The sequence below is a fragment of the Danio rerio genome, chromosome 15, assembly GCF_052040795.2.
Source record: "Danio rerio strain M-AB ecotype USA chromosome 15, GRCz13ab, whole genome shotgun sequence".
Lineage (NCBI taxonomy): Eukaryota > Metazoa > Chordata > Actinopteri > Cypriniformes > Danionidae > Danio > Danio rerio.
In genome coordinates, this window is record NC_141035.1 from 1,462,676 (window position 1) to 1,476,338 (window position 13,663).

At 38.0% G+C, this 13,663-nt stretch overlaps 1 protein-coding gene across 19 annotated transcripts in view; it reads right to left on the minus strand.

Annotated features, from left to right (window-relative positions):
- Positions 1–13,663, minus strand: part of ift80 (intraflagellar transport 80 homolog (Chlamydomonas)) — a 42,525-nt gene that overhangs the window by 10,378 nt on the left and 18,484 nt on the right. For all 19 annotated transcript variants that reach the window (XR_015508574.1, XR_015508573.1, XR_015508572.1 and 16 more), the window contains 6 exon segments: positions 12,295–12,474; positions 8,122–8,240; positions 7,497–7,571; positions 4,301–4,464; positions 2,638–2,702; positions 356–491 (listed from right to left, as the gene is read on the minus strand). Coding sequence is in view for 8 of the 19 variants with exons in the window: in XM_087282863.1 (XP_087138989.1) it covers positions 356–491; positions 2,638–2,702; positions 4,301–4,464; positions 7,497–7,571; positions 8,122–8,240; positions 12,295–12,474 (739 nt within the window). In the remaining 11 variants the exon portion in view is untranslated.

Below are 13,663 nucleotides of genomic sequence, written 5' to 3' on the forward strand. Positions count from 1 at the left end.
CGCCCACTAGTGTCCATCTCTCCCTCATTAGCATAAACAGCCCTGAGTGAGAAGCAGCCGTCCACCATTAGTGTTTTGAACTGCCACTATGCTGACACACAGGCATCTGTAACCCCGCCCTCTTCTGAAAAGAGCACAATCTCATTTGCATTTAAAGCAACAGTCACCAAAACACCACAGTTAGGATCAAAGCCTGAATGGGTCAGCTTCAGAGAGGTAGAAAACATTATCTGTGCTATTTTGAGCTCAAACTTCACACACACACACACTCTAGAGACATCAAAGATTTGACATCTTGTAAAAAGCGCCATAATAGGTCACTTTTAACAGAGGCCTTACAGATCAGAATTCTTACCAATCTTATAGATGCTGTGGGCCCGGCCCAGTTTCCTAACAGAGGTCAGGTAGAGGTCACGATTCTTATCGATCAGTGCAATCCTTCTGTCATTAGACGAGCCGCACTGATCCAGCGCGATTAGCACAACCTCAATCTAAACAAGAGATAAGACACTTAATGAAACATCCATCATCTCATCTGAAGGGGCGGGTCTAGAGGGCTGGCACAGACCAGATCCCCCAAAAATACGCACAGACCGCCATCAGTGCAGACTGATCAGAAAATAACATCGGTGGTGTTGGAGAAATTGTGGTGCATTTAAAATCTGATGCTCGCAACACTTGATGAGCACACCTACTCACTATCTTATTCATTTTCCATAGAACGTCATTGGTTGCACGATATTGTAAAAAAATGACATTGTGATAGTTTGTGTTTCTGCGACATCAATATAATATCACAAGATGACTCTATTTTGGAAATCGATTGTCAAAATTCATAATTTGATTTTGACTGAAATGATTTTGTACAAAAGTGCGTCTGCACACAATATATTAAATAAAATGAACTAACTAAAGCACAGATGAAAACAGCAGAACTAATATAAAAATGAAATAAACAGATCTTTATGGTTTTCGCTGGAGTTTAACAGTATTCAGGGACAGAAATTAAATGATCAAATCTGAAGTAACATAGTACAGTCTTTATTATATAAATAAATAAACACATTTAATCTTTGTTAAAGTGGCAAACTTTATCATGTCTTGTGCCCAAATGGTTTAAATTTGACTAAATCTTACAGTCGCCGGCCTCAAAAATGCAAACAAATTAAAGTCGTTTACACTATTAGATTAAAGCTGCAATGACTCCACAATCACGTTTTCTGAACTGTGTTTCCTGCTTAATTATATTCCCGATCCTGCGATGTGACTATTGCAGATTTGCACATTGTGATATTGATGCTGAAATGATATATTGTGCAGCCCTAGTTAGAGTACTGTCAATTTCACAGCTCAAAAAATAGGAGCGTGAATTATAATTTTAGGCTTGAATATACTCTTAAAATCTAAATTACATTAATGAATGTTAAAAACAATGAGTGGAATAAATCAGAACTATATTTTCATTCAGAAGAGTTTTTTTCCCTTCACTTTGGTCAATTGGTGAAGTTTGTTCCTCCACTGTCGCCACTGGTTTGCTTGGTTTGGGACTTGTAGAGCTATGCATCGGTGGATTTGCTCTACAGTGTTTGGACTTTCAGCAGGGAATATTAAACCACACTGAACTAGAGGTCTGCAGGAATAAATTTTCGAATAAATCGCGGGAGTGGTCGGTAACGGGTTTAATTTGGGACGGGAGCGGGCTGTCTAGCAAAATCGCTCCCGACTCCTGAGCGAGCACGCGTATGTATGTGTGTAAATGAAATAGCGCGATGCTGTGTTTAGCTTGTTTGTTGCTGTGTGTTTGTGTGTGTGTATGTGTGTGTACGCACGAATGAGAGGTGTGTGTGCGTGTGTGTGTGTGTGCCCGAATAAGAGAGAGAGCTTTGCCATTGTGTGTGCTTGTTGCTTATGTGTGTATGTGTTAGTGCGCGTGCGCGCGCGAATGAGAGAGAGAGAGAGTTTTGTCTGTGTGTGTGTGCTTGGTGCTTATGTGTGTGTGTGTTTATACAGACAGCTTGTTATAGGCTGTCTGGACTCTGTATAGCTGGGTGATTTTCGGTTTTGTTCTCCCCCGCTCTTTAGCGGGATCGGGCACGGCGGGTAGAAAACGGGGCGGGTCGGGCAGCGGGACAACAAACGCTTATTATAAGCGGGAGCGGTCGGGTTCGGGCTAAAACCTGGCGGGTGAGGGAGCGGGATTCAAAACTTAGTCCCGAGCAGATCTCTACACTGAACTGAGCTAAACTGAACTGCTCTGAAAACTGCACTGACAGTGTTTCAGTTTACTAGAACTTCTGTGTTCGGCTGCTTTCACACAATCTACACTGTAAAAGCGTTAGAGAAATAAAGATGAACTGAATTAATTGAATGAGAAAATGCCTATTAAACAAAAAGTTGACTTGTCCCATGGGCACCCACCGACTGGATCTTAGTCCCTCTCTCTGCCACCCCAATAAATAAATCCTAAAATCGCTCCTGCTTCTTTGAAATCATGAACAAATGGATTGACTCAAATATCTTTATTTAAGTTGTGCTGTATTCTCTTTCCTTCAAATACAGTGTCAGGATGTGTAGAAAGAAATAGTTCAGAAATGTATGGCTCACAGTGTGTTGGGTTTAGTGCTTGTGTGAGTCTACCTTGTGGATCAAAGGTTTGCCATCACCAATAGCTTTTCCAGTCTGAGCCTCAAACAGAAAGACGACTGCAAGACAGAAGAAACACACAGAGACTGATCAGAGAACATCTTAATACACACAGAAGAACATTTACAGACACAACTAATATGCCTGTGTTTCCTTTAAGCAGTCATTCATTCATTTTATTTTCGGTTTAGTCCCTTATTTATCAGGGGTCGCCACAGCGGAATGAACCGTCAACTTATCAAGCTTATGTTTTATGCCCTTCTAGCTGCAACCCAGTACTGGGAAACACCCATACCCTGTCACATTCACACACACTCATACACTAAGGCCAATTTAGTGGAGGAAACTCATGCCAACATGAGGAGAACATGCAAACTCTACACAGAAACACCAGCTGGCCCAGCCTGGATTTGAACTAGCGACCTTCTTTATGTGAGGTGACTCACTGAGCCACTGTGCTGCCCTCCTTTAAACATAATCTGCATAAAAACATTCATTCATTCAGCACATTCAGATTTATTACAGCATATCAAAAAATATCTGACAATCTGTAAAGTTTAAATTTGAGAAAATATTTGAGAAATGTTGGCTTGTGTTTTCAGAAACAGTACAAATAACCCTTTAGCACCCACAGTATTTTACATCTGTAGGTAGAGATTGTTTCTGGACACCACACTCAAGATGTATACTGAATTACAGTGAAAGAGAGGCGCAGATGGACAGCGCAATGGCATTTAGAATTTACCCAATATTATTACCACATACTATATATTTACACATATTTGTTTCCATGACTTTTCCTAAACATTTTGGGTTTATTTTAGGCCTGCACGAAATTGAAAAAATCTGACATTGCAATATTATGTGATGTGAATAAAACTTCACTAGATAGCTCAATTTGTAAAATTAAAAATTTTTACAAATTAATTTTATAAAATTTTATTAAAAAAATTATTAAAAAAAAGAAATTTATTTAAAAAAAATTATAAAATTTTTTTATTTATATTGGTTGGGTCATATTTGTAAGGTGTGAATCATGAATATAAAAAAGCAATAATAAAATTGCAAGAACAAATACAATAGAGCAAAGAAAAAAGTTAAATAAACAGTTCTCTATGGTTTTCTGGAGAGACAAACAGTACTCAGAAACTGAATAACGTAATGTAAAATAACACTGTATAGTCTTCATTATATTAATAAATCAGTAGGATTTTCTTCATTAAAGTTTCAGATGTTTTTAGTTATTGTGCATGAATGTTTTATAATCTTCAAATGCTTTTAAAACACATGCAAATGACAAAGTTTCACTCTGTTATGGTTAAATGTTGCAATAACAGCATATAAAATCTCAAATCTCATGTTTTCTCAATTGTTGATCACCTATAATTCAGTTTAACATTACATATCATGTGATGTGACTTTTGCGGACACACACATTGCAATATTGATGCTGAAACGGTAGATTGTGCAGCCCAAGTTTACTCATTTTTCCAAAACATTTCCAGGCCTGAAGATTGCCACAAAAAAAAAAAAAGCCAAAAATTCAGGACGGTATAAACCCTATATATAGAGTAGCTAACTACAACAGTCAGCTTTGCATGCAAGTTTCAGCTTCAGTATACACTCCAGTCATGCATGCAGTACTGTAAATCTGCACCTCGTTCATCAGTGGTGTCCCGTATAGCGATGGTGTCGTTGCTCAGCGAGATGGACTGAGAGTTCAGGATGTCCATTCTCATGCCGGGACTCTTGGGGGATGAAATCAGACGACCCTCATACGAGTACACATACACCTCCGCTCCATCCACCAACAGAAAGTGTCTGACGCAGACCACAAACATAGAAAAAAACAAACATACATTTGAAGTCAGAATTATTAATCCTCCTGTGAATTTATTTACTTTTTCAGTTATTTCCCTAAATGATGTTGAGCAGATTCAGGAATTGTTCACAGTATTTCCTCTAATATTTGTTCTTCTGGAAAAAGTCTTATTTGTTTTATTTCAGCTAGAATAAAAGCAGTTTTTAATTTATTAAAGTCATTTTAAGGTCAATATTATTCAGCAATATTAGTTTTGGATTGTCTCCAGAACAAACCACTGTTATACAATGACTTGCCTAATTACCCTAACTTTACCCCAATTACCCTAGTGAAGCCTTTAAATGTCACTTTAAGCTGAATACTAGTACTAATAATATTAAGATCTAGTCAAACATTATGTGCTGTCATCATGGCATGATGAAAATAAATCAGTGATTAGAAATTAGCTATTAAATCTAATATGTTTAGAAATGTGTTGAAGAAATCTGCTTTCTGTTAAACAGAAATTGAGGAAAAATGCACTGGGGGCTAATAATTCAGGAGGGCTAATCATTTTGACTTCAACTGTATGTCAACATAAGAGAGGAAGACATGCCGTTAATATTATTAGCCCTTTTTAAATAAAAAATATTCCCTGAGTGCTGTTAAACCGAGAATTTTCAACACATCTTTAAAAATAATAGTTTAAATAACTAATTTATTTTGTGTCATGCCATGATGTACATAAGTACAGAACATAATATTTTATAGTTATATTGCAAGACACTAGTATTCAGCTTAAAGTGCAATTTAAAGACTTAACTAGTTTAATTAGGTTAATTAGGGTATAGTTAGGGTTATTAGGCAAGTCATTGGACAACAGTGGTTTGTTCTGTACACAATCGAAGAAGAAAAATTCTTAAGGGGGCTTATGATATTGACCTTAAAAATTGTTTCTAAAAGTTAAAAAAACTGCTTTAATTCCTGCCAGTCTTAAATAAATAAGACTTCCTCCAGAAGAACAAATATTATAGGAAATACTGTGAAAATGTCCTTATTCGGTTAAACAACTCAGACTGCATTTGTTAGCTGGTTGCAAAGTGGGAAAAAAATATAATGGCAGTGAATAATGGCCTAGCCCTAACCTTAACAATAACAACAGGCACAACACGTGAAACAACATGATGAAAAAACATGGTACAGAAAAACACATTTTAATAAATGAGAAGTAAGTAAAATTTAAAAAGAAAAAACAACATTCACTGATACACTGCAAAAAAACGCTTTTCTTACTCTTTCTTTTTCTTACTTAGTCTAGTCCAAATATCTAGAGATTATTTAATCAAGAAGCATTTTCTAGACATGCAAAACATATCCGCTTGTTAGGTGAGACGTCACGCGAAGCGGCTTCCGGGTCCAAGCGCTCTATCAAACTGTAAGGGGAGACTTGTGAAATGGTAATAATAAACATTTACAAACCGCTGTAATACTTTCCAAAATCCCGATCGCAATATATAAATCCATGCCTAATATCCAATGGCCAAGATTATTTAGTTTACCCCAGAAACTTAATTTTGGCATATTATTTCTTAAACCAAAAAAATATTTTTAATTGTCTAGAAAATGTTTCTTGATTTAAGAATTTTTAGATATGTGGACTAAAAACAAAACAAAAACTCTCTTTTTGTAAACTTGCATTTTTTCCAGTGCAATGATCTCGACAAAAACAAATATAAAATTCCCTGGGCCGGGTTTTTCAAAAGTAATCCACTAGGATTTTGGATAAGGGATTGGATCAAATCTTGAAAATGGGTTTTTCAAAAGAAAAAATGGATTTTATAATCGGATTAGATCACGTAATCCAATCTTGGTTTTGATCCGGATAAAACCTTTAGTTTGGGTTTTTCAGACCTTTTTTGTAGGATCTGGATCACTTTGATCTAAAAAACCTGGATATAGTGAGTATAGGCTTTAATGTATTCAGCCTTTCAGTATAGGCCTACAGCAAAGTAGAACGAGTTTGGCCTCATAAAATAATCCCCCAAACAGCTGTCAAAACTGACCAAAAACAATACATTTTATTCTGTTACTAATTGATATATATATATATATATATATATATATATATATATATATATATATATATATATATTCATCACAATGAAAAATATTTTTGTGTTTAGAATATTTATTAGTGACGCATGCAATGATTACAGAATAACAAAAAAAAAAAATGCAAACAATAGCAATGACTGATTTTTGAAATCACTTTCAACAATTGTAAAAAGAGACTGAAGTTCAGCTTCATCTGGCAAAGGAACAACTGACTCTGACCAAACTGCAGCAAACCAAGACCACACTTGAGATCTGCCTCCTAAAAAAAATGCTCAGACAAGCTGCTGACATTATTGTGGAGGTTTCAACACTGTCTTTTTTTTATTCAATACATCTATATTTGAAACTTATTATAAATATCCTCAATGTACAGTGTTGTAGATCTCAGATGAGCGGACTGCTGGAAGACGATGGGGTGGGGTTTTTCTTGCTTTTATTATTTATTATTATAATTATTTTATTATTTATAAAACTTTCTTAGTTTTCATTTCGAATAAAACTAAATGTATATTTACCCCACACTGGCTATTCTACTTGTTGCTCTTTACATAGGCCTATCTATCCATCTACATTGTGATTGAGCACTGGTAATCCAGATTTAGTGATCCTGAAAAGTTCCTATCTGGATCAGAATGATCCAATCCAAAGTTGCTTTGAAAAACTGGGTCAAAAAGTAAGCTGGATTACGTGATCACGGATTGCAAAAACAGGATTACTAAATCCGGATAAATTTTATCCGGATTAAACCTTTTGAAAAACCGGGCCATGAATTTCAATGTCTAGAATAGACCATTTAAAATTCCATGATCATCCAGAAACCAATGGGAATGCTGCACAGAAGGCTCCAGTCCAAAATTAAAGCACTCCTGGATAAGAACATCTGACATGCGAACATTATTGGAGAAAAAACCTGCAGGTTAAAAAAAAAGAAACTCACCTTTCTGCTTGCACAATGAGACTGACCGTACCCTCCTTCAGGTCAAAGATCAGTGGAGTATTCCAGTTCTTAGCACTGAAACACAACAGACATAGTACAGTTGATGTCAGAATTATCAGCCCACCTGTGTTTCAATCCCCAAAATCTGTTTTACTGAAGGAAGACTTTTGTTCAACACATTTCTAATCATAATAGTTTTAATAACTCATTTCTAATAACAGATTTATTTTATCTTTGCCATAATGACAGCACATAATGTTTGAGAGCAAGTTAGGGTAATTAGGCAAGTCATTGTATAACAGTGGTTTGTTCTGGAGACAATCCAAAACTAATATTGCTGAAGGGGCGAATAATATTGACCTTAACATGACTTTAAAACCATTAAAATCTGCTTTTATTCTAGCCAAAATAAAACAAATAAGACTTTCTCCAGAAGAACAAATATTAGAGGAAATACTGTGAACAATTCCTGAATCTGTTCAACATCATTTGGGAAATAATTGAGAATGAAAAAAAAAATCCCAAATCCCAGAAGGGCGAATAATTCTGACTTCAACTGCATGTAGAGAATTCACATTATACAACACACAGGGAAGTGTTTCACTGCTGTATGCGTGAACAGCACCTGTAGACGTAACACTGCAGAGAAGTGGTGACCACCAGATGACCATGAGCCAGCGATGCCTTGATGACCCGATCTCTGAACTCCAGGACATCCACTGCATCATTCAACACGTTTCTGACCTGAGGAAACACACATCAACCGAACTACATTTACACTGAACACACACACGGATGGCTTAGTGGTTAGCACTGTGACCTCACAGCAAGAAGGTCGCTGGTTCGAGTGCCGGTTAAGTCAGTTGGCATTTGGCTTGTTCTCCCCGTGTTGGCTCCGGTTTCCCCCACAGTCCAAACACATGCGCTATAGGGGAACTGATTAACTAAATTGGCCGTAGTGTATGAGTGTGTGTGTGAATGAGTGTGTATGGATGTTTCCAAGTACAGGATTGCAGCTGGATGGGTATCCACTGCGTAGAATGGAATGTCCAAATAGTTAGTGGTTCATTCCGCTGTGGCAACCTCCGAAATAGAGAATAAAGCTCACAGTGGAGACTTTTGGCTTTGTATAACTTTGTCAGATTAAAGTTGTTGCACGTCTGCCGGCTCCCGCCTCTGAATGAGTACGACTACATGCAAGGCAAGCTCCAGGGTTTTACGCCGATCAGCTGAAGAAAAAATGAATGAGTGAGCTCTTAAAGAGTTCACCAAAAGAGAAAAATTCAAGACTTTTATTCATCTTCAGAACACAGATTATGATATCTCAGGTGAAATCTGAGAGCTCCCTCATCCTCCATAGACAGAAGGCGGAGCTCCAGGACACACCCACTGATTGCGTAATCGTCACGGTCTAATGGCAGCTTAAAGGCATCATTCATTCATTCATTTTCTTGTCGGCTTAGTCCATTTATTAATCCGGGGTCGCCACAGCGGAATGAACCACCAACTTATATAAGTTTTTACGCAGCTGATGCTCTTCCAGCCGCAACCCATCTCTGGGAAACATCCACACACACATTCACACACTCATACACTACGGACAATTTAGCCCACCCAATTCACCTGTACCGCATGTCTTTGGACTGTGGGGGAAACCGGAACACCCGGAGGAAACCCACGCGAAGACAGAACATGCAAACTCCACACAGAAATGCCAACTGAGCCGAGGTTGGAACCAGCGACCTTCTTGCTGTGAGGCCTCAGCACTACCTACTGCAACACTGCCTCGCCAGCTCAAAGGTGTTTAGGACCAAAATGAACTCCCCCTATAAAATGCTTTGGTGAGCTGTTTGAGCTGCCAAAATGAACTCAAACATAATATGTTTAGACCAGATTTCGGTCGAAGTAACTGGACTGTGGCCCACTCAAAAGGGACACCTTGCAATCCATATAGAAAGTGCTGATTGTACAATTTATTAATGTACTGTTAATGAAGCTACACTAATAAATGCTGGGTTATTTCAATCCAATTGTGGACTAAAACAACTACTGGGTTATTTTTTATTTTTTCGTATTAGAATAATAGGACCAAATTTAACCCAATGTTTGGGTTATTCCATATTTGACCCATTTTGGATTGAAACAGCCCAGCAATTCTTAGTGTAGAGAAGACTCTACATTCATCTGGATTACAATTGACACTTCACAGGCTAAAAAAGCTGGAGTGAGGGAATGAGGAGGAACTAATGAGCATTCAAGCCAATCTTCCGTACATTTATTAGTGTTTTCTGAGTGATGGTAGAGAAAGAAATAAACCTGAAGATGATGCAGACATTTCAGAGACAGAAGAACAGACAATTAACAGATCAAGACGTGTTTGTTTGGTTTGCTCTGACACACCTCAGCAATGCCTGTCCCCTGTCTATATTCAGACACAGATCAGTGTGTGTGTGTGTGTGTGTGTGTGTGTGTGTGTGTGTGTTCATACGGTACGCCCCACCTTGTGGTTTCTTCATTTAAACACACTCTGTCCTCAGACAAGCAGCCCATTGTCAGTGTTGTCCAGAATAATGTATGAAGCTGAAGACACACAGCACAGCCATAGTGTCCGTAAACCTCAAGCTTTCTTTTCATTTTAACTTTGAGGTGACCGTAAGACCAAAATATATACCACATCACATTGGCAAAATTCATATAAAAAAGGCTAAAAATAAATGTAAAATATTTATAAAATAGGCAACCTTTAGCAATAAATACAGCGCCCTGTGCATAATATTAGTCTTCCTTTATATAATATATGTACTGTACTGTAATGTAAATGCATTTGTATGGTACATTTATAGTGTATTTTCATACACTCAAACGATCATGGAAGATAGTCTCTCCTCATATACATTTTTGACATCTTCTAATGTGTTTTTTGATGTCGTTTTGACGTCGTTTTGACATCAAGGTGCATGCTGGGTAGTAACTTATCATAAACTCGTATCTTACTCCTTAAATAACTGCACTGATCACATTTACCAGGTCATACATAATGAATGCCATATCAGAAGTAAAGTATTCAGGTGTGTTGAGATGGTGAGAAATTACTCTGCACAACTGCCATCAAAATATAAATCTTGAAACAGGCAAAATTTTCAAAATAAAATGTCTTCTTATTTAAAAGTGCAAATTAAATTAATTAAATTGAAATGGGCGGTTCATTCCGCTGTGGCGACCCCAGATTAATAAAGGGACTAAGCCAAAAAGAAAATGAATGAATAAATTGAAATGGACATATTCCTGCCAGCTTTGATGAATGTGTGCGGTAACACTGACCTGGAGTCTCATTTATAAAACTTTACATAGAAACCTTCCTAAAATGAACATACTACAGCAGGGGTCACCAATCTCGGTCCTGGAGGGCAGGTGTCCCTGCAGGGTTTAGCTCCAACTTGCCTCAACACACCTGCCTGGGTGTTTCAAGTAAACCTAGTAAGAGCTTGATTAGCTTGTTCAGGTGTGTTAGATTAGGGTTGGAGCTAAAATCTGCAGGACACCGGCCCTCCAGGAACAAGTTTGGTCCACTGCAAAAAATGCTTTTCTTGCTTAGATTTTTTGTCTCGTTTCTAGTCCAAACATCTAAAAATTTCTAAATTAAGAAGAATTTTCTAGACAAGAAAAAAAAATTGTCTTGTTTTGAGAAATAATATGGCAATATTAAGTGAGTTTTTCCTTAAAACAAGTTAAAAAATCTGCCAATGGGGTGAGCAAAATAATCTTACGTCAAAAGAAAAAACAAGATTAATTTGCTTACCCCATTGGCAGATTATTTTGCTTGTTTTAAGGAAAAACTCACTTAATATTGGCATAATATTTCTCAAAACAAGACAATATGCTTTGCTGGTCTAGAAAATGGTTCTTGATATAAGAAATTTTAGATATTTAGACTAGAAACAAGACAAAAAATCTAAGCAAGAAAAGCATTTTTTGCAGTGACTACAGAGTAAATATTAATGTTGTTAATTATTGATTTTGGCTCATATGATGATTTAAAGTGGCCATTATTAAGTAGTTAATATTTAAGTTCATTTACAGCTGCACACATTCTCTTATCAAGTTAGTTTTTTTATAGATGTGTCGGAAGCCATGGTTGGGGAAAGTTACTTTTGAAAGTAGTGCGTTACAATATTGAGTTACTCCCCAAAAAAGTAACTAGTTGCATTACTAAGTACTGTTTCTAGTAAGTAAAGCGTTACGTTTTCTAATCTGGTTAAGGCTTGATCGCTTTCAGAACTTGCAAATTTGTTTTTCTTCATTTGTTAAAATGAACAATGCCCTGTATAAGCTTCATTTATCTTAAAATCACATCAGTAATAGTAATGTAGGATAATATTATTTTGGGTGGCACGGTCGCCTTACAGCTAGGGTCAGTTGGCGTTTCTGTGTGGAGTTTGCATGTTCTCCCTGTGTTGGCGTGGGTTTCCTCTGGGTGCTCCGGTTTCCCCCACAGTCCAAACACATGTGCTATAGGGGAACTGATCAACTAAATTGGCCGAAGTGTATGAGTGTGTGTGAATGAGTGTGCATGGGTGTTTCCCAGTACTGGGTTGCAGCTGGAAGGGCATCCGCTGTGTAAAACATATGCTGGAATGGTTGGCGACCCCTGATGAATAAAAAGACTGAGCCGAAGAGGAATGAATGAATAAACTCGTGTTACTTGTAATGCATTACCCTACCCTGGGTTCCATCCCAGGTTTATGCATGCATCTAGTTTCTATATAAGACCTCTGATGTCCCGGAAGGCTGTGCATACCTGCATAGTGCGTCTCTTAGTCAGTGTGATTTCAAAGTTCTTCCACTCCCAGCGCTGCTCCACGATATGAGCAAACAGCACGTGTCCGTTCCCGCAGGCTCCTGCCAGCTGAGTGCCATCTGCAGACCAGCACAGACTCAGCAGACTCCCGGTGCTGGGCTTCTCCAGAGAGTATGACCACTGACAGACACACACACACACACACACAATGAGCCACAGTTAGAAAGTTTTCACAAGGTGCACAGTGGGTATCGCTTTCGCCTCACAGCAAGAAGGTCGCAGGTTTGAGTCCCGGCTGGGTCAATTACCATTTCAGTGTGGAGTTTGCATGTTCTCCCCATGTGGGGGTTTCCTCCGGGTGCTCCGTTTTCCCCCACAGTCCAAGCACATGCGCTATAGGGGAATTGATGAACCTAATTGGCTGTAATGTATGTGTGGGTGTGAATGCAAGAGTGTTTGAGTGTTTGAAGGGCGCAAAACATATGCTAGATAAGTTGGTGGTTCATTCCGCTGTGGCGATGCCTGATTAATAAAGGGACTAAGCCTAAAAAGAAAATGAATGAATAAATGAGCCCATGGTTAGTGCACCGACATATGGTGTGGTAGCACTCCAGCTGTCCCGAGTTCAAATCCCAGCCCTTTCCCAATCCTACCCCTCTCTCTCTACCACTTCACTTCCTGTCAACCTACTGTCCTGTCAAATAAAGGCCAAAAAAGTAAATCTTCAAAAATACAGTTGAAACCAGAAGTTTACATACACTAAAACAGGAACATAACCATTTTTAAAAAAATGTCTGATGGTAAATCATACTAAACGTTTAGTATTTTAGGTCCGTTAGGATTACCTAAATCATTTACATTTGCTAAATGCCAGAACAATGAGAGATTTTTTTTATTAATTTCTAGACAGTCAAAAGTTTACACACATTTCCTTGGTGTTTTTTAGCTTTGCTCGTAAACTGTATAACTTTATGGTCAAATGTTTTGTGTCTCCTCCCGCAAGCTTCTCACAATAGTTTGCAGGAATTTTGGCCCATTCCTCCTGACAGGATTGGTGTAACTGAGTCAGATTTTTCTTGCTCACACAAGCTTTTTCAACTCTGCCCACACATTTTCTATAGGATTGAGATCAGGGCTTTGTGATGGCCACTCCAAAACATTCATTCTGTTCTCCTTAAAGCACATTTGAACTAATTTGGCAGTATGCTTAGGGTCATGGTCTGTCTTGAAGACCCATTTGTGGCCAAGTTTTAATTTCCTGGCTGATGTCTTGAGATGTTGCTTCAGTATTTCTCCATAATGTTCTTTCTTCATGATGCCATCTATGCTGTGAAGTGGACCAGTCCCTCCTGCAGCAAAACAGCCCCAC